Raw genomic sequence first — 25425 nt, 5'->3', positions numbered from 1 at the left:
TCCCAGGGAGGGAAGGGCCTGACCTGCTCCTGGCTCTGAGCCCATTGGGGAGCCGGGGTCTCCCGAGACCCCATTTGACCGGCCCTCAGTCCGGCAGCACCTGGCGCCAGCTGGCCTCGCCGCTCGGCTCGGGGCCGTGGGGGAGCGGCTAGCGAGCGCGGGGCCGGGCTTCTCCTGGCCACTTCCAGCCTCGGCCGTGGGATCGAGGGAGACGTCCAGCGGACACGGTCACGCGGACACCGCCAAGTGTGCTAGGCAACCACTTCCATTTGGCGTGAGCAAAATGAGGTCCCAGAGAGGCGGTGATGGGGTACACTGCGGGTGAGGCCCAGCACCGAGGGGCCAGGCCTCTGTGACCCCAGTTCCCCACTCGGCCTGTGCTCTTCCACGCAAGCGAGCACTCGGGAGCGGGGCTGCGGACAGGGCGAGGGGAGGGCACGCGGCCTCGGTTCCTCCCGCCAGCCACAGCCCTTCACGAGGGCCCCCCGGCCCCCACGCCCGCCCGAGGTGAAGGGGGCTGGGCTCGCCGCTCCCTCCCGCGGCTCCCAGTGCTGAGCTGCGGGTCATGGCGCCGGCCCTGCCTGCCTCTGCGGCTGGGCTGGCGAGGCCCGTCCGTCCCGGAGGCCTGGGTGCGGGCCACACCGCAGGGGCGGGGCAGTTCCGGGAGCCCGGCCATGTTGGACGAGGATGGCTTGGCCACCACCAAAATAAGCAATAAGTCCCGGCTGCTGGCACGTGCGGACCCCGCGCGCCGCTCAGGGTGACCCTGGGGTGACCTTTCCCGAGCCTCAGCTCAGACCCTGAGGGGTGGGCGAGAGGGGTCACCGCCTCCGCCCCCCGCCTGGCTCCAGCTCCCCACCGCCCCGGGGCCGTGTGCTTGGCCTGGAGTCGGAATCTGCTGAGCACACTTTTCTAGAGTGGCACATTTTTACCCCAAAGTCACTAGCCACACACCAGTGTTGAAAGAGAAAAAAGTGACCTTTCATTTCCTTTTCCTTGAAACTTGAGAGGAAACGATGCTTACTACTGAATATTTTTAAGAACTGCAGAGCGTGGCTGCGCGGGACAGCTGTCTGTTCTTCGTGCGGCGTGGGGAGGGGCGGTGGCCGCGGCGAGGCCGTTTCCCGTGGGTGGCCCGCACGCGGCGGCCAGGGCCGTGGACTTGGGCCCGTTTCTACCTTCTCTTGAAACACTTTCGATTTGTGGAGAGTTAAAAAAAAATAGAACTTTTTGATAGTGTGGTAAAAACATTCATTTGAACTATTTTAGTAAAAGGAGTAACAAATAAGATTGTGACAGTGTATACTTTGAGCTAGATAAAATAAAGGCCTCTTTCAAGCCTCTCGCGGGGTGCTGTTTCTCTCCGGGCAGAGGGGTGGAGGGGCCGGGCCACTCGCCGCGGTGGCCTCTCCCGCGGATGGGGAAGGCCAGCCATCGTGCGGGCCAGGGATGGGAAAATGTCCAGTCTGAGCTTGGTGTCTATGCTGCTGCACAGCTGTTGGGAAGGTGTGGGGTGGGGGGGGGGGGAAGCAACTGGTCTCAAAGGACACCGAGGGCGGACGTGGGCAGGTGGAGTCAGAAGCCCAGGGCTGGGACCAGGCCTGCGCTGCTCCTCCCCTTCGCAGCAGGGCCCCCGAGGCTGGAGCCTAACTTCTTGGCGGGAACAAACGAGGGCTAGTTTCAGGACTGATTTTATTTGGATAACTGACTGAAGGAGTCTCATTTGTAACCAAGATGGAATTCACAGTATGCTGATAACATTCACACTTAAAAAATATATCTTTATGTACAGGAATTTGCAAATAGATGTAAACATACATTACTTTCCAAGTACACCGCTCCCCAACTCCCTGGAGGAAAAAGAAACGAGCCACCCCGTGAGGCGACAAAGGATGCGGACACCGACAGCGCCGAGAGTGGTTCACCTACGGGCGTCACGGGCGAACGTCACTGAGCAAGAGGACAACAGCTCGGCTTTGGATGGAGGTGGACGACTGAACATGGGTTTCCAGGAAAGATAGGCACTGATTTCTAGAAGGAATCCACTCCTTACTGAAGCTCTTTATGAAGCCAATGTGGCTGGCTAACATCTCATAGTAGAAAGTAACCCGTGCAGGGCTCGGGCGCCCTCCGGGTGTGAGGGAGGACCCCGACCTCACCCTGCCTCCCACGCGGCAACTGCCTAGCGTTATCCAAGGGACCCTGCTGCTTACCCACTGAAACTACTCCAAGTTGATTAGAAAAAAAACTGGTAAAAAACAAGGGGAAAAAGGCGTCAGGTTATCTCATCCAGGCTGCGCGCCCCAGCCCCCCGACGGGCGGCATGCCGGGAGGGGGGATGGGCGGGGGCACAGGTGGCTGTCCTCCAGGGGGGACAGCAGGGGGTGGGTAGCTAGCCGGTGGCAGACCCAGGCCTGGAGGAGGGTGGGGTGGGACTGCATGGGTGGGGGGCAGGCGTGGGGGCGGAGGTGGGAAGTTGGGGTTGTAGGTAGGTGGAGGTGGGTAGCCTGGAGTAGGAGGGGGAATGGTGGGTGGGGGGAAGGAAGCAGGGGGAGGGGGCACAGGTGGCGGGGGAGGGTTGGGAGGGTAGACATGGGGATGGTAGGGCAGGTGGGTGGGTGGGCCGTAGGCCGGGGGCAGGGCGCCGTAGGAGGGGCCCTCCGTTTTCATCATGGACTGCAGGCTCTGGTAGCCCTCCCCAGACATGTAGGAGCTGGTGGTGGACATGCCGGTCATGTAGCTGGACGGGGGCGGGGGCGGGGGCCGGTGCGGTAGCGGCGGTGGCTGGTGCACCGGGGCCGGGTGGGCCGGAGGAGGAATCTGCACTTTGGGGAGGTCACTGGCGTCCACTGGGCCGGGGGGTTCGGCCTCGCCTAAGGCAGCAGCAAGCGGAGGCTTCCGGTCTGCGAAGGAAAGCCGAGTTGGTGCCCAGCCCGAGGGCCCCGTGCTGCTCCGGCAGCTGTGGGTCAGGTGCCCTCAGTCAGGAGGCCTGCGCCCCGGGGTCCCCTCACGGTCACCCGGGCTCCCTGCCCCCACTCCTGGCCACACCGGCCACAGGCAAGCTCGGCTCAGCACCTGCCCAGGCCAGGGATCCGGGCACAGTCCTGTCCACAGCACCAGCAGCTGGCACAAAGCCCGGACATCAACTAGACAGGTGACATTAACATGTCATTAACCTACCATCCTTACTCTGAGACCCCTGGAAAATGACACCAGGACCCCCTCTCTAGTGCCCTCATGGGCAGACACCAAAGGCCACCCTAGCTCTGCAGTGTCCACACTCCAGAAGCACACACTGCCAGGCAGTGCGGCGACAGCGACACAGGAACTGCTTCGCCACCAGCTACAATGGCCGCACCTGCCAGACCCCGCCCTTGACAAGGTGGAAACAGCATCCGCTCGCTATCGGGCAGGTCAGAAACGCCAGCGACGAACCTGCTCTGTGCTTCTAGAAGCTGGCTGAGGGGATTGCATAAAATAGCAGCCTCCTGATTCCTCCAGTGTCACCCAGGGCCACCCGAGTCACAAATACGCTCGGTGCTCTTCCCACACCCGCCTGCCACGTAGGGCCCCCATCTCTTCTCGCCACCCTGTCCTACAGCACCCCCTCGCACCTCCCTTCTCACCCCCACCACTCCTCCTCCTCCATTTCCTCTGCACAGACAACGCCCAGTGGTCTCTGGAAACCTTGTCTGAGGGCCCCCGAGGCTTTGGCCCCCCTCTGCTCCCCTCTGCCTTCCTCTGTCTTCAGAGCCACGGCTGTCAGGCCAGGCTCGCACCCAGGCCCCGCTTCGTGAGCCCTGTGAGTGCTCCTCGTGCTCCATGGTGCTCCTGCAGGGGGAGGGCAGCCTCGGAGCCCTCCCGCAGCTGCTCCCTGGACCCCACACTCGGGCAGTGACTTGCCTACCACATCCCTCTACGCTCCCCGCAAAGGTGGGGTGCACAGTAAGGAGGTGCCCGCGCGGCACAGGCGGCCATGATGCCACAGCTGAGCGCAGGTGGAGCAAGCGCCGAGCAGCCCCGGCTCCAGGCAGGCAGCGGCCCGCTGTGCGCGGGGGAAGGCTGGGCGCAGCGGCTGCCGGGGAGTCTCCCGACTCACTGTATGGCCGAGAGCTCGGCAGTCTTAAATCTATGCTCCACTTCTGAACAAATGCACCAGGAAGCCATGCCACCGGCATCAGGCGTGCGAGGCAGGGAACGTTGGGCTGCAGGGTTTGGGTTAGCTGTGCAGCGAGTTCAGCACTACTGGATGTGAGATGTCTAGTTCATGAAAGCTCCTTGCCGGTAGCCACCTTTCCAGATTATAGCCCCACCTCCCGCCCTGCCCTGCGCCAGCCCCACCCTCACCCAAGCTGCCCCTCCCACCAGCCGCACTTACCTGGAGGGGGGTGGGCCGGAGGCAAGGGCGGGTGAGGGGTCTCAAGCTTGGGGATTTTAGGTGGCGGTGGTTCTAAAAAGAAAAAGTGGATTAAAAAAGCCGCTCTTACCTCCTCATGGACACAAATACATCATAAAGAGAAGAAAGGTGCAATCTGAGGTTTCATTGAGAAAAAGGACAGACTACCCAAAGCTTTATGGAGCTAGAAGAGGGATGCAGCGAAACTACTGTGAGCTCCTCAATCCTGACAAGACAGCAACGTGACTCAAATACCTCCCTCCTCCAAAGCAGGGGCCTGCGCAGCCCCACGCTTCCTCTGAGCACATGCAGGTCCTCCAGGTGATGACTACACCGTGCTATCTCAGAACACAGGCCCTGGGCCCTTATTTTCACATATTGATTTAAAGCTTCCTTTCCTGCTCGGGGACACCAAATTCCAGTAGGAGCGTAGGAAGCGGTAACAGGAGATCTGGAGGGGAGCGCTCAGCTGGAGGGAGTAGGACCCTTTCAATTACTAGTGGCTGTACCAGCCCCAATAATGGAAATGCCAAGGCCCCAGAATAGGCCATGACAAGTGCAAACTCTTCAGCGTAAGACAGAGCTTGGTGTCAGTGGCTCACAACTGTAATCCTGGCTACCCAGAAAGCTGAGATCTGAGGATCATGGTTTAAAGCCAGTCGGGGCAGGAAAGTTCATGAAACTCTTATCTCCAATAAATTACTCAGAAATAAAGTTTTAGGTTGATTTTACATTAGAATAAAACTTTGGATGTCTCCAACACAGTCCAAATTCAAGGTTCAGAGACCTCTCCTCTACCTACAGTCTCTCCTCAGAGACAAACTCCCTCCCCCCGCCTCTCTCTACCTCTTTCTCCTTTTTCTCCTTCTTTTTTTTTTTTGAAGCAAGGTCTGGAGCCCAGGCCAGCCTTGAACTGCCTCTCCTCTGCCTCCTGAATAGAAGTGAGTTACCCTCCACCCCCCATACAACCAGATTTCTAGTGTCTAACCCTCCCGGGGCCTGCAGCTAGAGTTTTGCACATCTTTCTTCTTGGATTCCACAACTAGTGCCATTCTCCACCTTCCTCTTCTCATAGCGGGTAAGGCACTGCCGCCTCTATGAGGCTCGGCGGAGGGTATGAGAGCCACCACACGCCATTTGAATGTTCTAGTAGCTATGTGGAAAAGTACAAAGCCGGAACTAAGATTTCCTGACACACCCAAAGTTCTGTTCTAATGGAAAATTGATTTAAACTTTCTTCATGAGATTTCTGTATATGGTCTACTTTCGTACAAACCCTCGTGAGCAGTGCTCCCTGCAGTGCTCCCTGCCCGCAGTGGCGGCGGCGGCGCTCAGTGGAGAGCCCGCACTGCCGCCGCACCCTGGCCCTCTCCTCCTGGACCAAGTCCCACTTAGGTGCTTACAAGTTTTTCTCCATTTCGGAACTAGATCGTAACTGATCGGCCTTTGGGATCGGGATCGAGTCCCAATGTGGGATGGAAAACTTACTCTGAATCTAACGAAAAGTGATTTTCTTTTGAGACTTCGCCCTGCTGTGCCGCACTCCCACCTCTCCATTCCTCCGCTTAATGGAGTTCCTCCTCCTCCGTGCTCTGGGGCTCAAAAGGCAAGGCCGCTTCCTGCTCGGTCCCAGAGCCCTGTCAGGCCGCCTCCCCGCACGCGCCAGGCGGTACGGCCACTGCCCACCTACAGCACCTTACACTTCGCGTCTGCCAACACGGACCTACAACATTCACCTACGCCGAACCGAGCGTCCTCCAACATGCCGGGAAGCACAAAGCTTTAGACCTTGAAGATCTGCCAATGGTTTCACGAGTAACTCACTGGAATCGGGAAGTAGACAACGAAGAAGGCGCAGTGTGTAAACAGTCTGTGCCTTCTGAGAGGTCAGCACACGGATGGGCCCCAGTGGCTCACGTTTACAATCCCAGCTACTCGGAAGACTGAGGGCCAGAGCCAGCCGGAACCTCAGGTAAACCAGTGTATGAGACTCCACACACACAGCCAACAGCTGGAAGTGGAGGCGGGGCTCAGTGACAGGAGTACCGAGTGTCAGCAAGAAAGCTGAGCGAGAGTGCAGGGCCAGGGTTCATGCCAGTGTTTTGCTCTGGAATCCTGAAGGTTTTGCTTATTCTTTCTTACACAGAAGCAAAGTAGGCAACTTGGGACTATAAAAGCGAAAGCTGCTCAGTGTTTAGAGGCCTGGCTTCTCACGGCAGCAGGAGCTCCGAGGCACCGAGAATGCACTTTGCAAACACAGCGAGCCTGTCCTTTTGATGGCCCACGGTGTGGAGACAGCCCCTCCCTTGGCCCTTTGCTCTTGTCGGTGCGATGGTCTCCACTCAAACACCCTCCCCGTTGTGTGCTGGGCCTGGGGCTTGAACTCAGGTCCTGAGCGCTGTCGTGGACCTTTTTGCTCCAGGCTAGTTAGTGTGCTACCACTTGAGCCACAGCTCCACTTAGGACTATTTTTTTTTTTTTTTGGCCAGTCCTGGGCCTTGGACTCAGGGCCTAAGCACTGTCCCTGGCTTCTTCCCGCTCAAGGCTAGCACTCTGCCACTTGAGCCACAGCGCCGCTTCTGGCCGTTTTCTGTATATGTGGTGCTGGGGAATTGAACCTAGGGCCTCGGGTATACCGAGGCAGGCACTCTTGCCACTAGGCTATATCCCCAGCCCCACTTAGGACTATTTTGGAAGTTCATTGAAGATAAGAGTCTCAGGGACTTTCCTGCCCAAGCTGGCTTCGAATTATAGTTCTTGGATCTCAGCCTCCTGAGTAGCTAGGATTACAGGTGTGAGCCACCGATGCCCAACTTCTACTCACCTCTTAAGACAAACATCCAACAGTTCCACATTTATGATGGTAACTCTGCATATGTTACTCAACATATTTTTCCTGCCAGCAATGTTGCCTGTATTGTTGATCTTTTGTCAAAGCACAGTCTAAATTATGGTCTGTGCTCAGCAGGGAAGATAATGCGCTTTCTTTGGCAGACAAAAATTGTTATAACCCAGTTATAATCTACATTTATCTGAAAGGACACAGTGTTGACTAAGAATAAGAACTTCAATGAAAGTAAAGTTTTGCACTGACATAAAATTTTGAAATTACCTGCTGCTTTGTTCTCTTCTTTGGGAGAAACAACCTGTCACAAAAGAAATTCTACAGTTATACAACAGCTATGAGTTTTGGTGAGGAAAAATATCTAGATCCTAACAGAATCACTGACAGACTATGGCCTCAGGCTCAAATTGTTTGTGACCTGAACTTGCAAGGCATACTATGCACCTAGCAGGTCATTTCTGCCCCTTCTCTTCCCTTTTTCAAATCAAGTAGAATGATGAGCCCTTCTGCACCAGGAAGTTCCAGGCCCTTGCTACATTTGTCCTGAGATCTGACAATGTGTATTTGTCCTTCCCAGCTCCCTTTGGGGATCCGTAACAGTAACTGGCTTCCCGTGGTGCTCTGGGGGGGTGAGGCTGCGCGGGAGGAAGGCCCACTCACCACAGCGCGCTTGGCCTGCCGGGGCGGGCTGGGCTGCGGGGACGGCTTCTTGGGCTGCTGGGTGGCTTGCTGCGGCGGAGCTGACTGCTGGGAGTCTTTCTGCGGGGGCGGGGCTGGCTCGGAGCCCTGCGCAGGCTGTGACGGTTGTCCTGGTGGCACTTGCGGTGTAGGCTGGAGGGAGGGGGGCTGCTGGAGCGGATGGGGGGTGTGATGAGGCATCTGCTGCTTCCCTTGCGAGTAAAGGTCCAGGATTTGGTGGCAGATGTCTAGACGACAGCAACAATTACAATTACCACCAAGCCTTCCCTACAAACACCAACACCAGCCAGCTGACCTCTCCCACAGGAGTCGCAGGGGTCACCTCTGCAACTCATCTATCTCTGCCACGCACACCCCATGCACGTGGGCTGTGTTTTTAGCTCACTGAAACCATGTGCTTGGACAAAGCAAAAATTATATTAAAAACTGTATTAGAAGATTCAAATAAAGATGCTTCTGAAAAAAATCAGATATACAACTGGAGAAAATCTACGCTTCTGACTGAAAGGCGATAGGGAAGAACAATCTCAGCATGGAACACGCTAGCACGCTACCTTCCAAAACGTCAACAGGGACATCTTGAACAAACTGCTCCCACCATCGCCGGTACATGGGTTTGGAGGTCCATTCTTGTATTTCAAATTTACACAAACGTCCTGCGAGATACATCACTGCTACTGCTATGATCTCCGGTTCCCACTGCAGCGACAAGGTGGTGCACAGACTAGCTCAACGGGAAAAAGAAGAAAAAGACTTTCTGAATGGTGCGACCTGACATGAATGGTTAAAACCAAAGCAGGGAAGTTAATGCCAATTTGCTCCTTCAACCCTCACTAAAGTGTTACAAGAAATTAAGTCTTTGGGACCAAAATACGTTATTTTCATCACAGTTACTAATTTGTTCTTTAAGAGCTGCTGCACTATTAAATACAAATGGAAATGGTTTGTACGTTTCCTGCTGAAACGCGAGGCACTGAACTAGTTTTCAAATTGTATGATTTGCTCAAATTGGAACCTTATAAGACACTGCATGAGTGCTAAGCATTTAAATATCCAAAGTCTTATGCCTTAAGTTTCAAACTGGTGATATAATTTTAGCCTCTCACAACCACCATGACACGACAAAAGGATATTCCTCTCAGGGGAACAAACAACACAGACTTGAGCCCCACAACTGTTCTGCCATTGCCTGGCTTTTCCGTCTAGGGAAAGCTAGTGTCCTCCACAAAATTAGGGGTTTGAATTAAATGATCCCTACGATCTCTGCTTAACTAAAAACACTATCAACATTTGACTACACATACCTGTCATTTACAAATGTCCATGCCATTTGAACCAGCTTTTGAATTTTGTTTTTATCACCTAGAAAGGCAAAAAAAAAGTAAATTAATAGGAATGGGAGGAAGGAATTCACAAGAGGCAAGAACTATTTACTTAAAATCTAATGTGTGTCTGTACAGCAAAGAGCTCACATCCGGAAAACGAGAACAGACAGCATGGTTCCGTGTCCTACCTTTGGGTCTTCTCCATATGACCCATGTAAATTACCATTTAAGGGAAACCTGGCTCCAAAGCTAATTTTATTAGTCTATTTTAAAAATTCTGACTCATTTTCCTGCCTATCACCTGCAACTGCATGACAGAACCTGTTTATACATAAAAGGAAGCAGCACTAACAGCTCCACTATTGATTTGCTTTGATGAGCTACGCTGAGTATTTCATGCATGAATCTTCTATTTTCCTCTTTTGACAAGGATAATTTGAATATTTTAAATTACAAAGACTTGACAAAGATCTTTTAAAACTGTCTTAGTCTTGAGAGCTTGGGATGTAGCTCAGTGGTAAAGGCCTTGTCTGGCATCTATCCAAATCTGGGGTTCCATGCCCCTACTGCTGCCAAACCCCTCCAACCAATAAACAAAACCAATCAGACCCAAAACCCTTTGCTATTCTTACCTTTGAGCTGTTTTGCATATTTGAGGAGGAACTGGTATGGATGCTCTACCTGTAAATCAAACTTAATGGTCTGCAGTAAGATTCTTTCCAGAACCATTACTTCTTCCTGCAAGTAACAAATGTTGGGACAGTAATTATAAACACAGGCATCAGGCTGGGGATATGGCCTAGTGGCAAGAGTGCTTGCCTCGTATATATGAAGCCCTGGGTTCAATTCCTCAGCACCACATATATAGAAAATGGCCAGAAATGGTGCTGTGGCTCAAGTGGCAGAGGGCTAGCCTTGAGCAAAAAAGACGCCAGAGACAGTGCTCAGGCCCTGCGTCCAAGCCCCAGGACTGGCAAAATAAATAAATAAACAAACACAGGCCTCACAGTTATTTCCTATATATTTTCCCCTGCAAGTAATATTTGTGGAACCTTCATTCTTTGTTCCTTTTCCCCACTTCACTCATGCTTTCAGTATGGTTACAGAGAGAGGGCTAACTTCTGAAATGAATTCAAGAAGAGGAAGATAAACCAATAACAGGCTTAACTGGAAAAATGATGGAAACAAAATACTCTTAGGCACATTATTATGCCCGATGCTGAGGGCTCCGATCTGCATTCCTAGCTACTCAGGGGCTAGATCTGAGGACTGTGGCTCAAGCCAGGCCAGGCAGGAAAGCCTGTGAGACTCTCATCTCATGAGCGTCACCCTTAACAAAACAAACCTCTCCTTTAAGGAAGATTTAGCTGCGTTATGGATTCAAGATTCCTATTGCAAAATACAATCCCTCAGCAATTTCCAGTGGCAACTTCACAAGTGGGGAAGAGGTGATAGGCAGCTTCACAATAACTCAGTAAGCTGTGCTGGTGTGTGCACACATGTACATGTAGACATACAAGCACAGAGGGTAGAAATCTGAAGTCGGAATGTATTATGTTTAAATCCTTCATTACTTAAATCATCATTTACTGTACACACCATCATTTTTAAAGTTCTACTTAAAATGCTACCTAAACTGTATTCTAAATTATGTGTGCCTGCACGTATCTGGATACAAAATCTTTTCTGTTCATATAGCGACTTTCCTACTCCTGCAACTCAATCAATCAAAGGGATTTGAGAGAACTTCAGGATTATTCCTATTTTAAAATTGCTTTGTTTCTTTGCCACCCAAATTTTAAAACCATTTTACTTATTTTCATTAACAAATGAACACTACTGGTATCTGGTTGGGAATCTGAATTTACATAATGACTAGAGGAGATCAACAGTAATGAATCGTCCCACAAAATTTACATTATTAAAATTTTTTCATTCTTTTTTCTTTCCTGGGGCTTGAACTCAGGGCCTGGACACAGTCCCTGAGGATGTTTTGCTCAAGGCTAGCGCTTTACTGGTTGAGCCACTGTGCCACTTCTGGCTTTTTTGATTGTTTATTGCAGGCAAGAGTCTCACACACTTTCCTGCACTAGCTGGCTTTGAACTGTGATCCTCTGATCTCAGCCTCCTAAGTAGCTGGGATTACAGCTGTGAGCTACCAGCTCCTGGCTGATCTTTATATTCTGTTTCTGTGTGGTGGGCAGATGGGGGATAATTCCTGAGGCTTGAACTGAGAGCCTGAGTGCTGCCCCTGAGCTTTTTCACTCAAGGCTAGCACTCTACCACTTGAGCCGCAGCTCCACTGGTGGTTAATTGGGATATTCTCTCATCAAAGCTTGCTAAAATTTCTTGAAACTTTTGCATAGTATAAAAATCTTAAGCCTTTTTTTTTTTGCTTGTTTTGTCAACACTTGGTTTCTCGAGCTCAACATTTCCTCTAAATTAATTAATTAATTATTTAATATTTGCCAGCCCTGGGGCTTGAACTCAGGGTCTGACACTGTCCCTGAGCTTCTTTTGCTCAAGGCTAGCACTCTACCACTTGAGCCACAGCACCACTTCGACTTTTTCTGTGTATGTGGTGCTAAGGAATTGAACCCAGGGCTTCATGCATGCTAGGTAAGCCGCTCTACCACTAAGCCACCTTCCCAGTCCTCCTCTAAATTTAGAAACAAGTGTGCCAAAGGCTTCCAGGTTGGGGCTCCTCTAATATTACAAGACAGCTCCAGGTCTGTCCATCCTTGTGTTCTAAGTACTTCATTAATGGGTAATTATAGGTCTACCTGAAAGCAGCATTCCTCAGGGCAGCTTTTCTCAGCCTTCTACTTGTTTGAGTTTCTGAGCAGAGAGCATTTTATAGCACTTTCCACAGCTCATGATTGAAGAGTTATATCTTTAGTTGATTAAAGTCTATTCTGCTACTCAACTGTAAGATCCACAATAGCAAAAAAAAATGTGCTTTGACTATTTTTTTATGACTTTTAAAAAAAATATCATGGCTGAGACATATCTGCTGAAGATATGAGAAATTAGTATCACTGGAAAAACTATTCAGCTAAACCAAAGCTAATTAGCACCAAAAAAGCTCCATGCAACTCACAATTTTATTTTTTCCCCACTTATACTGCCTTCCCCCAATAAGTGCCTTTCTCTCTATCTTCTCAGTTCTCAGATCCAGGGTGTTTTCCTTCAGTCTCTACCCCCACATCACATCTGGGAAGTTGCACATGGTAAGACAGAAGAATGCAGAACCCCCTCACTCACTCAGGTCATGTTAGTGTCACCACTCCCGTTCCTAACTAGAGCACTGAAGCTACAGAACTTTATTTTGCTGTGCTTAGGGCATTGCTTTACTGATTTGGTGATATAAGTAGGTAAAGGCTGCAAGTAAAAGAGCAGCTTCTTCAAGGCACCCTAGGATATACACACACAGCTGCTGTATTGGATCATTGCCTGGTAGTAGTCCTAGATCTATCTTTGACCCCAGCTCATTAGCCACAAAGATCATCTCCTCTGTGGTTAAGGTTTGAAGTACAATGTGTCACTACAGTATAGTAATCAAATCAAGAATATGAGTGCTCACTACTCTTGATAGGGAATATGAGAAACAAACCTCCATTTATGGTTGTGCATGCGCGCACGCACGCATTAATAGTAGGGCTTGAACTCAGGGCCAGAGAATTCTCCTTTAGCTTTTCCAGTCAAGGCCGGTGGTCTGCTATTTGAGTCAGTTCCACTTCCAGCTTTTTGCTGGCTAATTGGTGATAAGAGTCTCATGACTTTTATGCTCAGGGTGGCTTTGAACTTTGATCCCCAGCTCTCAGTTTCCTGAGTAGTTAGGATTACAGGTATGGGTACCAGCATTAGGCCTTTCACTCTATCTTACAAGGCAAGGACTACCTTAGGCATTCAAGGGATTTGTAGATGCAGACACATTGCACCATCACCAAGAAACACAATTTGAAGGCAGGAAGTTACAGTTCTTACCTTTGGGTCATCTCCAAACTGGCCAAATTGTACATCGTTTAATAAGCTGCGAGCTGTTTTGATGATATCTTTGCATTTTTTTGGTGTTTCTTCTACTTTTCCAGCCAGAAAGAGACAACAGGCTCCTGTCACCTAAAAGAGAGACAAGGGCTGGGGATATGGCCTAGTGGCAAGAGTGCTTGCCTCATATACATGAGGCCCTAGGTTCGATTCCCCAGCACCACATATACAGAAAATGGCCAGAAGTGGCGCTGTGGCTCAAGTGGCAAAGTGCTAGCCTTCAGCAAGAAGAAGCCAGGGACAGTGCTCAGGCCCTGAGTCCAAGCCCCAGGACTGGCCAAAAAAAACAAAATAAATAAATAAATAAAAGAGAGACAAAAGCTCTTGATTCTTGATAGTAAATATCACATAGGAATAGACACAAGGGCTGTCCTTGACCTTGTTGCTCAAGGCTAGCATCCACCACTTGGAGCCAAACCTTCACGTTGAAGAACATTTTAGAACCTTGAAAAAAAGATCTTCATAAATTCCTTAAAATTTATTTTTCTTAGAGATAGAATACTTGCCTAATGTATGTGAGGCCCTGGGTTTCATTCCCAGCATGTGTGTGTGTCAATTCTCTTAAGAAAATTGCTAAAAAGTCACAGCAGCACTTAGAGGTGTGGTGGCACAGGCTTTCTGCTTTTCTGAGGCCTGAGTGGGCTGTTCTTCCCACAGGCATTGGGGAACATAGAAGGAGGTGCTCCTCTATGAGGAACACACCCTCACCAGACATGGGGCTTGCCAGTGCCTCCATCTTGGCATTCCCAGTCTCTAGAACTGAGGAGAGTAAGTTTCTATTGTTTACAAAAACTACCCAGTTGAATGGAATAAGACACCATCCTCCTGGTGCTGTCCCAGAATCCTGATTCTTCAGCACCTCCTGGCCCCTCCAATTCTCCTATACTCACGGTTCATGTGCTTCTGATTATTGCCCTAGAAGTCAGCATAAAGCTGACTCTGATAGTCTTCTCCAAGAATCTCACAAGCCAGTGAGGAAGACGAGCAAGAAATCTAACTAAAACCCAGCAAAAAGGGGAGAAAAAAAAGCTTTGGGCAGGCCAGGTGCCGGTGGCTTACATCTGTAATCCTAGTTACTCAGGAGGCTGAGATCTGAGGACTGAACTTCAATCAAAACCAGCCCAGGCAGGAGACTCCCTGAGATTCTTATCTCTAATAAACTACAGAACAAAAAGCCAGAAGCAGAGCTGTGGATCAAGTGGTAGCTCGCTAGCCTTGGACAAATAAAGCTCTGGGACAATGTCCAGGCCCTGAATTCAAGCCCCAGGATCAGCACAGAAACAAAACAAAAGAAAAAAAGAGTTCAAACTTGATTTTTTGTATAGCATGTGCCACATAAAAAACAGGTGGTTTCTAGAAAATATGATTAAAATAAACACTACTATCAGTCGATGCTATTGTTTCCCTGCATGGAAATAATAACACGTAATAGATATAAGTTGAATATACTTACATATCTTGGGAATTGCTTGAAGGAATGAAACATATAGAAGCGATGAAAATAAATTATTCCAGTTGCCAGAGTGTCATAGTGGCTGTTGTTCTGGTTAAGGACTTTTTCCAGTAATATTTATGTATTACATTCTTAGTTAAATGCAAAGAAGAGAAGTAAAAACAACAAAATCAAGTTCAATTATCAGTGGCAAAGTGGGCAGATGAAAATCTCAGGGTGTCAAAATTCTGGTACAAGAATGAGCATTTTGAAGATTTGTGCAGTGATCTTAATGAGTGTTGGCTTTCTTCTTAGGTGGCTATTTGCTCTTCCTGCTCAGGAGCTGACTCTATACTTTTAAATCAAACTAGAAACACAAAACTCCTGGAAAGCCAGACAATCAGATGCCCCCTCCCTCCACCCCCACCCCCATCCTGAGGTTTGAACTCAGGGTGCAGGCTATGTTCCTGATCTTCTTTTGCTCAAGGCTAGAGCTCTACTACTTTGAGCCACATCTTCTCCCTTTCCCACTTTTTTTGGGTAGTTTAGTGGCGGTAGGTGTCTCACAGATTTTTTTGTTCAAGCTGGCTTCAAGCCTCAGATCTCAACCTTGGGAGTAGTTAGGATTACAGGCATGAGCCACAGGCACCTTACAAGCAATCAGAATATTTAAACACTAAAGCTATTTAAGAATTGTCCAGGGGCTGGGAATGTGGCTTAGTGGTAGTGTGCTTGCCTATCACGCATGACGCCCTGGGTTCCATTCCCCAGCACCACATAAATAGAAAAAGCCAGAAGTGGTGCTGTAGCTCAAAAGGTACAGTGCTAGCCTTGAGCAAAAAGAAGCCAGGGACAGTGCTCAGGCCCTGAGTTCAAGGACTGGGACTGGTTAAAAAAAAAAAAAAAGAATTGTAAGATCCACCCCCCAGGAGGGCTCCATGCAGATGCCCCCACCTGTTTAAGTCTGCACAAGTACCAGCATTACCTAGGTAACTGGCACACCTGGAGGCAGTTATTTCCCCCTTTTCTGAAGTCACATCCAATCCACCTGGCCATACCTCCCATCTTTCCCTGTATAATCCGGCTCAACAGGAGTCCCTGCTCTCTTTACTTTTCTCTCTTACTCTCATTTTCTCTTCTTCCTTCCCCTCTGTCACCCTGCACCTACATCTTGTGTGGGCTGGCAGTTTGCTTTCCCCCCAATAACCTCTTCTCTGCCTGAACCATGTGGAGGGTTTCCTTTCTGGAGAACCTTACATTGTCCAAACACAGATAAATGACAGTATATTTGTCTACAGTATCCAACTCCTGATTTAGATAAACAGTGTGTATGGAGTGAGAGGGGGGCATCCACTACAAACTGCAATGCAGATCAGGATACAGCCCCAACCGTGTGCCCACATCGAAGATGAACCGAGCCCCCTCTCGGCGGTACCGGGCCTCTGTGGCCGGATCGAGTCCTTCAAGCTGTGAGGGCGTATGAGCCAAGTCCTTCTTATCCCAGTACCAACATGGTTTGGTGTGGTCCAGGTTTGCTGACGTTACTGAAGGGCTGGAATTTTCTTTGTTCTCCTTCATTTATTGAAGTAGGCTTGTTCTTTCTAAAAGGTTCTCTGAAAATGGTAGGAATCCTAAAGCGAAAAAGACAAAAAGTTAGAAAGAGATGGTAAGTAACCCTTACCATTACAAGCAATAGATTATCACGGAACATAACTGAAGATGGATCAACATTCTCCCAACGCTACTGATTGGCAGTTAGAAGCCCAAGCAATACTGAGTGTAACGAAAACCCATACCTGCAGTCCCAGCTCTCTGGCGGCTAAGGTTAGGAGGATTATAAATTCAAGTGAGATGAAGTATCAAAACCAAAACATTCAAGTTAACGCCAAACCCAATTCAACACATCCCCTGGGAGATTCTAGTACTAATAAATCCCACATTTTATGGTAATTAAGAAAGATAGCATTTCCTCCCCATATTGAGGCTAAAGGGTTAAACTTAGGCCATTTTAAAGAAACAAGTCCTTGTTACTTCCTTTCTGCATTTATTAACCAGTTTTCTCACCCTGATGCAGATTCCATGTTTTCAGTAAAACTTGGGCCTTGTCAACCTGCTACAGTCCTAAATTATCCATCCCTTCCCTCCAGGCACCTAGTCAAAATTTCTTTTCATAGTGTACCAGATCCACTGAGCAAGGCTGGGAGCATAACTCAGGGGCAGAGGGTTTGCCTAGCACGTGAGATCATGGGTACAAACTGGTATCAAAAGGGAAACAAAATAGAACTGTGGGGTTGGATTAATGCACATTGGTGTAAGTCACCAAACACAATACAAACTGGTTGTGTGGGTGTAGTAATTTGTGGGAGAGAGAGGAACAAAGTGGTTCATGAGGAAGACGTGTTAGATTGCCCATGCTTTTTTTTTTCTTTTTTTTGTAGGTCATAGGGGCTTGAACTCAAGGCCTGGGCGATGTCACTGAGTTCTTTTGGTCAAGGCTAGTGTTCTAACACTTTGAGTCACAACACCATGTCCAGTTTTCAGGTGGTTAATTGGAGATAAGAAAGACTTTCCTGCCTGGGCTGGCTTTGAACCTTGCTCCTAAGATCTCAGCCTCCTGAGTAACAAGGATTACAGGTGTGAGCCATCAGCACCAGGCTGCCCATGCTATCTATTCTTCTTCCTTTCTTACATTCAATACAGATATCCTTTAAAAGTCCCAAGTTGAGAGAAAGTAAAAGTTGTTCCATAGGGCACTATAATCTGTATATCCCTTATAGATACTTGGGAACAATGGACCACTTGAAACAGGGCATCAGTGGGGTTCCAAAAGAGGTAGCCAGGGCTAAGTTAGGCTGGTGAGCATGAAAACAGTAGTTCTGGGACCAGGATCTGGGCCAGAGCCCAGGAGTTCATCTGACTTTTTCCTGGTGAGAAAGGTGACACTGCAGAGCTCTGCTCCTCCTTGTACCTGCACTTTAGAAGTCTAAAGGGAATCTGACTGCCCCCACTCTCCTAGAACCTTTTCGTGTGTGTGTGTGTGTGTGTCTGGCTCTGGGGTTTGAACTCAGTCCTTTCTAGCTCTATGGGATTCGAGGGAGGGGATTCCCCATCCCTCCAAGAGTCCGCCACTCAGAGACAGTCTCTGAGCCACAGCTCTACTTCTGGTTTTTGAGAGCTTACTGGAGTTAAGAGTCTCACCTGGACTTTTTTGCCCTGCTGGCTTTGACTGCAGTCCTCAGATCTCAGCCTCCTTGTTAGGTTTTTGGAGAGAAAAGTTTATTGCCTAACTGCTGGCCTGTACACCCTACCCCATCTAAGGGCCGGGGCAGGGGGTGTGGTCAGGTAGATTAGGATGTGACCTCTGGGAAGGGGGAGGTAACGGCCTCCAGATCTGCTGGTTACCCAGGTAACTGGGTGGAGACAACCAGGTGGGGGGCATCTGCACAGAGCCCTTGGGGCAGACTTTAGGATTACAGGCATGAGCCACCAGCACCTGACTAAAACCATTTCTGTCAAGACAGGTCTTCATCATTTCAACAAGTACAACTGAGTTTTCCTTAAATTTAGTCTTTTGTAGTAGATTTATACTTTGTGTCAGTTTTGGGCTACTATATCATCCTTTAAGAATACTGGAACTGGTGATATAGTTCTATCATGGGATCTTGGCTTAAATCCTCAGGGCGAATGTTTGGTCTAGTAATTTTAATGACTGCAAACACCTAAATACTGTTGGGGAATGGCAGGTTGGCTCCATCATCTCCACTGAGATCTCCCGTCCTTGAACTTTCGACAGCCTGTGCCTGTCTGGCAGTGAACAATAGTATCCTCCCCCCCCCCCCCAATTCTAACTAGAGTGATAGGTTGGTTCAAACAAATACTATGTAACAGGTTGTAACCTCATTGGCCATTGTCCCGGCCTGAGGGCAGCAGTTCCAGCACCCCCCTAAGTCTGGGCTGCAGCCCTGGCCCCATAAATCCAGCTTTTCCATCTTTTTACTTGAAACTGTCTCTGAGAATCCCATAACAAATACATTTTATCTAATATACAGTTACTTATTGTATCTACTAGGATAGAGAAATTCTGTTTAATATTCTGAGGAAACCAAAAGGAACAGCAGCCTCCCATTTGCCACCAGTGGGATAAACTTGTTACTAAAGATTCTTCCCTAGGTGCAAACTACACAGCTTCCAAACTTCCTCATATCTTGGAACCTGGGGAGCCTAACGGAATGGCGTTTGTTTACTGCTCACCTTCATCTCCAGTTCTCAGGAAGTCACCAATACTAGGATTGTTTCCCCCATTATGGTGTCCAGGTAACTTTAAAGAGACTGCTACCTTGCTTTCTGCAGGGATCCCCCATTTGGTGTTGAATTAAAGCCCTGTTCACAGGAACCTCAGGATCTGTTGCTGACTGCACGCAGCAGGTCCCCTGGTACCCCAAAACTGTTTCAGCATTCCGGTCTCCATCATTGCTTTGCTCCTGGCCTCAGTGGGACAAGACACTTGCGGCAGTTTGCAACAACTCAAAAGCTATGAACAATGACTTAGCGATCTTACATGCAATTATTCTGGTATATATAACTCATCTGGGGCTGGGAATATAGCCTAGTGGCAAGAGTGCCTGCCTCGTATACATGAAGTCCTGGGTTCGATTCCCAAGCACCACATATATAGAAAATGACCAGAAGTGGCGCTGTGGCTCAAGTGGCAGAGCGCTAGCCTTGAGTAAAAAGAAGCCAGGGACAGTGCTCAGGCCCTGAGTCCAAGCCCCAGGACTGGCAAAAAACAAAAAACTCATGTGACCTTAAGAATAGGACCAAACCCAGGAGAAATGTCTCATGCAAAACCGCACACCCCCTTCCCTCCTAGGCTGGTCCACAAAAACCCTGGTAGCTGGTAAGCATCCACCACCCTGGAACTTTCTCCAAGCATCTTTACCACATAATGGATCATAAAATACAGGAAAACAGCTCCTTTTTTTCAAAGAAATAAGAGCATTTATAGAAAAAAATGTCGGTGTTTGTTTTTTTAATCCTTACTCAGCGAGAGAAAACAAGAAAACATTCTTTTTCTTCTTATGTACTTAATGAATTCACTACTTTCAAACATAATCTCCTGGAATGAACTTGATCATTTTATAGGTTGGCTCTGACCTTTTCAACTTTAGAAATGGCATTAAGATTTTCTAAGCCCCTTATATCAACAATGGGAATGTTACATGTGACATGTTACATGTCACTTTCAAATGTTACATGTGACTTGTGCAAGAACCAAATAGTATAGTACCCTGAAAAACTTGAGTAACACATCATATCAAAACTTGTCAAGAGAGGAAAAATCCTAAAATTAGACATAAGTAATACTTATCCTGTGAAGAATAGTCTTGGATAATTACTAGTTAAAAGTCCAGATAATTTAGCAATTAAGCATCATAGTAATACCAACCATTTCCAACAAAATGTTTATCAATACTACTACAGTGTCAACGTCGGACAGTGTTCTAGGTGTGGGGAAGTGGAAAGAAAGCCCAGTGCTTTTCATAGTAAGATCATTCATAAAAACCTAATGCGTTCACACCCTTCCCCCTCACCCCCCGCCCCCAACAAGTTTGCATTAAGAACATGAAAGGCCAGCCGGGAGTAACTGCTCCGAGAAGTTCTTTACCTGGAACCGTTTAGTTGGCACATTTAGGGTGCGGGACCCCGCATACAATGCACACAAGATGACAGTTCCAGGGCTTTTAGATAACCTCTAGACCCACGTTTCAACTTCCTAAAACAGCAGTTCTCTGGATAACAGGCCCAATCGACCCCTCGGGAGAGGGCGGGTAAGTGAGGACGTCCCCTTTCCCCCGCTCCCCCGGCAGCCCCGCCCTGTTACTCCCCAGTACCCCAGGCAGGGAATTACCTCCCACCCCCCCCCCAGCAGGGGACAGACACGCCAGGACCAGACTGAGGAGATGGGACGGTCGGCGGGGGTGCGAGCCCCCTTCCCTGCTCCCCACCTGCCGGACCCAAGGGGTTGGGCCGGGCCCCTCATATTCTCCCGGAGCGCCCCGGGCAGCCAACCCCGAGACGCCCGCTAACTTCAACGTGCTTCCGGGGCTAGCGGAGAGGGGGTGGGATCCGGGGATCCGCACTCCGCCTGCCGACGGCCATGGCCGTCCAAACCCTGCTCAGCCCTCCAGGCACGCGAGAGGCACAGCCGGCCCTCCGCGGGTCGCTTACCCCGCCTCGCCTCAGGAAGCCCCTCAGCGACGTCTCTCCTTGCTGACGGCGGCCATCTTGAATGCGGAATGTCGGGGAACTTCCGTCACCACGCTGCGTCCGGTGACGACAAAAAAAAGCGACCGGAGGGGGCGGTGAGCGTCAGGCTCCCTGCCAACCAATCAGAAGGAAGTGGAGCTCCCAGAAAAGGAACGAGCGCGCCGGGCTCCGCCCCTCCCGCCCCGCGGCCCTTGGGCGGCTGCGTGCCGGAGGCCCGGGCCAGCAGAGGGCCCCGCCTATCTTCCCCGCCCCCCCCCCACCCGCACGAAAGGGAGGTCGGGAGCAACCGAACCTGTTAACGGAACTTAGGTGCGGGGGTGGAGCCAAGGGCACCTGATGGCCAATCAGAGCCCGGGTGTGGGTGAAATCCAGCCAATTGGGTCCCCGGGGCTGGCGGCGGCTCGGCAGGCGGCCGTCGCCCCCTGAGCCATCCGCCCAATGGCTGAGCGGAATCCGAGCGGAACGGCGCCTGGGTGGTGGGGCGGGGCCGCGCCCCGGCGTGCGAGGCGCGGGCCAATGAGCGGTGGTGGCGGTGGCCCGGGGGCGGGGTCCGGGGGCGGGCGGAGCCGGGTTGGGCCGTGGTGGCGGGGCCGTCTCAGGCCTCCGTCCCGCCCCTCCCGTCCGGCCGCCGCCGCCGCCGCCGCCGCCGCCGCTACCGCCACCGCCGCCTGGGGGGTTGGTTGAGGCGGACGGTGGGGTCCGGGCCGGAGTGTGGCGCCGCCGTTGCGCGGAGGGGTAGCGGGCAGGTGAGTGCTGGCGGCCGTCCCCCGTGCGCGGCCCGTGGGCTGAGGGGACAGTTGCGCCGCCGCCCCCGTCGCCGAGGGGCCGCTCCCCCCCACCCCCCGTCCGTCGGGCCGCGCCGAGGTCCGGCTGGAGTTCGGGCCGGCCGTTCTGGGCCTGGGGCGCGGCGGGCGGGTGTGCGCGCGGGGCCCGGGGAGCGGCGGGCCCGGGGGGTCGGAGGGCCCTCTCGGCCTCTGCCCTGACGGCCCTGTGGGGACTTGGGCTCGCGCTCTCCGACGTTGCCTTCCGAGCCTCCCGGGTTGGCGGGTGCTGGCAGGTGTCGGGAGCGTGTCCACCCCCCTGACCCCCCCACCCCGCGCCCACCCTGCGCCCCGGCCCAGGCTCGGGCCCGGGCCCTGGGCGCCGCCCTCGGGTGGGGCCCTGGCCCCTGGCGCGCGCAGGTCGCCCGGCTCGGCCTGCGGCCGGGTCGCGCTCATTTCCTTCCTCCCTCCCTCCTTCCCTCCTTCCCTCCCTCCCCCTCACCACCCGGCTGCCCGGGGCGAGGGAAGTCTGCGTGGTTTTCTCGCCCCTCTCTGTCTCCCAACCTCCGGGGTCCACCGCGACGCCCGGGGACAGGTCTCAGCTTCTCTCTCCCTTCACCGGTCAGTTAGAAAAACAGTCGCAGAAAATAGGTCATCTTTCTTCCCACGCGCCCCTGGCCGTGGTCCACACACGCAGCGCCCTACTAGGGAGAAGAATTCAGTGCTTTAAGAGTTTGCCATTCTGGTTTTCAACTCTTCCTCCTCCTCGTGGCTCCAGCCTGGCGATGCAACTCTGCCTTCTCTCCCCCCCCCCCCCCCCCGTTTGCACTCGGGGTGGTGGTGGTGGGGAGAAAGGATCGAGTAGTGACGTGTGCCGCTTGCTGCGGGGGCCTCACCCCCGCCGCGTGGTGTGGTGTCGAGAGGGATGTGTTTAAGTAGTCACGCGTTAGGGGAAATGGGGGGCACGGTGTTTTCCTTTTCTGATGCAGAAAATACTTTAAAAGTAAGTTGACAGTTTAAATTTGCTTTTCCATAGCCCCCGAAGAATTAGCCCGCCGGATCCTGGTGATGATGGGCAAAACTTAGAAAACTGGACACTGAAGAGTGTCATTTTTACCTCTATGTAAAACATAACCCAACCGCTTTCCCGTTTATTGTTGTTGTGTTTTTTTTTTGTCACAAAACTGACCCCATAGATATTTAAAAACCTAGCTGAACAGTCAACCTTTGGGAGGCATCTTAAAATGAATATACCTCAGCAAAATAGAAAGCAAAATAGCAAAATAGAAGCAGCTTTGCTTTCCACTGTTAAACTTTGCCAAGACTCAGCTTGAACCATGATATGCTGTCTCAGCAGGCTACTGTTTACAGAGTTCTGCCTTAGCAAATCAGTCTCGGGGACTATGGTGATTGATATTTTGGTGAAATTCCAACTATTGAAGTTTTCTCTGGTTTAAGAAAATAGTTAGCAAAGTCAAGTTCTATAGGACAGTTTCTTTACTGGGTCTCCAAACAACCTTTTCCTTTACTGTGTGGCCTTATTCTGTTTATTTAATACTGTTAATTAGTGTCTGAAATGGACCACTAATCCAGTTACAGGGAAATAAATACATGGTTGCTGCTTCTTGTCCTTACCCCCAATATCTATGTTATTTTCTTGGAATAGAATGATGTACTTGAAGATTAAAGCATTTATGCCCGTATATGCTGAAGCAATGAGAGTTTCAATTGATTTTGTTCATACCCTTTGAAATCTCAACAAACTTACCTCCAAAAAAGTTAATGACATGGAGTGTCTTACTTTTGCTTTAGAAGACACTGTGGTTCGTGCTTGTAATCCTACTTACTCAGTAGGCTGAGAGCTGAGGGTTGGATGGTTTGAAGCTGCTTGAAATAGTCCAGTTTGTCATCAAAAAGCTGGGAGTGGAGCTGTGCTCAAAAGCTACAGCCCTAGCCTTGCATGAGTTACCTAAGGGATAGCACGCAGGCCCTGAGTTCAAGCCCTAGTACTGGCACTAGAACTACTTTCTCTTTCCAAAGAGAGAAAGAAAGAAGAAAAAATAGTTACTGGGTAATGAGAAGATATGAAAGTTGTACTCATATCTTGGGTATCTGTTTCTGTTTCTCTGATGAGTGGTCACCCTACCTCCTGAAATCTGCATGACCCACTACCCGCAAGATAACATTAGTAGGCCAAGTGTCAACGTTAGCACAACAGAACCTTGATTTAGTAAACCTTCAGTAGGTGGTCTTCTTGAAACCTTTAGATGTTAGAATCTCATATAAAGTGATGTAATATTTGCATGTAATTTACACACATTCTTCCTTAAACCTTGGGTCATATGTAAATAATGCTGAATATACAGTGTCAGAGCTATATAAATTGCGTTGGAAGTTAAGTTACAGTTGTCATAGTAGTTGTTTAGGGAATAATGACCAGAAAAATGCCTGTACACATTCTATACAGATGAATCCCACTCTCCAAATATTCCCTTGGTTAAATCTGGATATAGACCTCAAATAAGGGGGTGTGGCGAGCATCAGTGTTTGTGCCCTGTGAAAATTTTAGTAAAAATAGGGTTATCTAAATGCTTTTTTTTTTTCCAGTTTTGCCAGTTTTTCAATCAGTTTAGTTTTAGGCTTTCAAAGTCTCTGAAATATTTTAATTATATAGTTTCCTTTTTCAGTTTACCCACCTGTAGTATCTGTATAAAATGTAACTGATGGGGCTGGGGATGCCTAGTGGCAAGAGAGCTTGCCTCCTATACATGAGGCCCTGGGTTCGATTCCCCAGCACCACATATACAGAAAACGGCCAGAAGTGGCGCTGTGGCTCAAGTGGCAGAGTGCTAGCCTTGAGCAAGAAGAAGCCAGGGACAGTGCTCAGGCCCTGAGTCCAAGGCCCAGGACTGGCCCCCCCACCAAAAAAAAAAGTTACTGATTACATTGTATCTTTGTTGCCTGTAGTCCTATGAATGTATTGCCAGCAGTGGGTCTGTGTCTTTAGAAATTGGTTGCCTGAACCTGGCTGAAGTTCTTAATGCTTCAGCTGGGGGTGGGGAGCAAGTTCCTAGTGTCTTTCCTCCCCTAAAATTCTGGGAAGGGAGCCATGATTTTGTTGCCTCCAAAAGTGGTAGGAGTCAGTTATTACTGTGGCACTAAGTATTTTTTTTTTTTTTTGGCCAGTCCTGGGCCTTGGACTCAGGGCCTGAGCACTGTCCCTGCCTAACTTTTGCTTAAGGCTAGCACTCTGCCACTTGAGCCACAGCGCCACTTCTGGCCGTTTTCTGTATATGTGGTGCTGGGGAATCGAACCCAGGGCCTCATGTATACGAGGCAAGCTCTCTTGCCACTAGGCCATATCCCCAGCCCCAAGCACTAAGTATTTTTAATGTAACAAGGAATATCTCTTTATTCTAATGTTGCTTTGGAAGTGCTGGTGGCCAGTTATTTGCTTTCTTAATTAACTTACTAATTTTTTCATTGTATTTGGGCTCATTCCTTATTAGTGATGAATGGTTTGATTTTCTGTACACCTTTTCTCTCAATATTGTCACAAGTGTTTATCTTTGAAATCAGTTCATTTTGGTTCATATTTAGCCAGTGAAGAGTAATTCCCTTGCTTTTTAAACTTCATACACTTTTTATTTTTG

The 25425-nt window shown here is 49.9% G+C and overlaps 3 protein-coding genes across 5 annotated transcripts in view; 2 read left to right on the top strand and 1 right to left on the bottom strand.

The window, feature by feature from the left end:
• Ccdc85c (coiled-coil domain containing 85C) overlaps positions 1-12979 on the top strand; it is an 82146-nt gene extending 69167 nt beyond the window's left edge. For both annotated transcript variants that reach the window (XM_048362641.1, XM_048362640.1), the window contains exons 7-8: positions 2654-2662; positions 12967-12979. The gene's annotated coding sequence lies outside the window, so the exon portion shown is untranslated. The remainder of the gene's footprint in view (positions 1-2653; positions 2663-12966) is intronic.
• Ccnk (cyclin K) lies at positions 1676-22786 on the bottom strand. 2 transcript variants are annotated; one of them, XM_048362638.1, is made up of 12 exons: positions 22337-22786; positions 20973-21122; positions 16126-16375; positions 14766-14847; positions 13253-13384; positions 9898-10003; positions 9245-9302; positions 8495-8664; positions 7902-8167; positions 7509-7542; positions 4379-4450; positions 1676-2903 (listed from the first exon to the last, which is right to left on the bottom strand). In XM_048362638.1, the coding sequence occupies exons 3-12, from the start codon at positions 16320-16322 to the stop codon at positions 2281-2283; spliced, it is 1740 nt and encodes a 579-aa protein (XP_048218595.1). In that variant the 5' UTR covers positions 16323-16375; positions 20973-21122; positions 22337-22786; the 3' UTR covers positions 1676-2280. The 2 variants fall into 2 exon arrangements, with proteins under 2 accessions (XP_048218595.1, XP_048218596.1); XM_048362639.1 differs by lacking the exons at positions 20973-21122; positions 22337-22786 and adding an exon at positions 20410-20592.
• Positions 21606-25425, top strand: part of Setd3 (SET domain containing 3, actin histidine methyltransferase) — a 62987-nt gene continuing 59167 nt past the window's right edge. Inside the window, exon 1 of the mRNA XM_048362635.1 lies at positions 21606-21757. The gene's annotated coding sequence lies outside the window, so the exon portion shown is untranslated. The remainder of the gene's footprint in view (positions 21758-25425) is intronic.

The sequence above is a fragment of the Perognathus longimembris genome, chromosome 14 (genome assembly GCF_023159225.1).
Source record: "Perognathus longimembris pacificus isolate PPM17 chromosome 14, ASM2315922v1, whole genome shotgun sequence".
Classification (NCBI taxonomy): domain Eukaryota; kingdom Metazoa; phylum Chordata; class Mammalia; order Rodentia; family Heteromyidae; genus Perognathus; species Perognathus longimembris.
The sequence above is the reverse complement of the archived record's forward strand: the minus strand, read 5'-3'. Positions and strand labels throughout refer to the sequence as shown.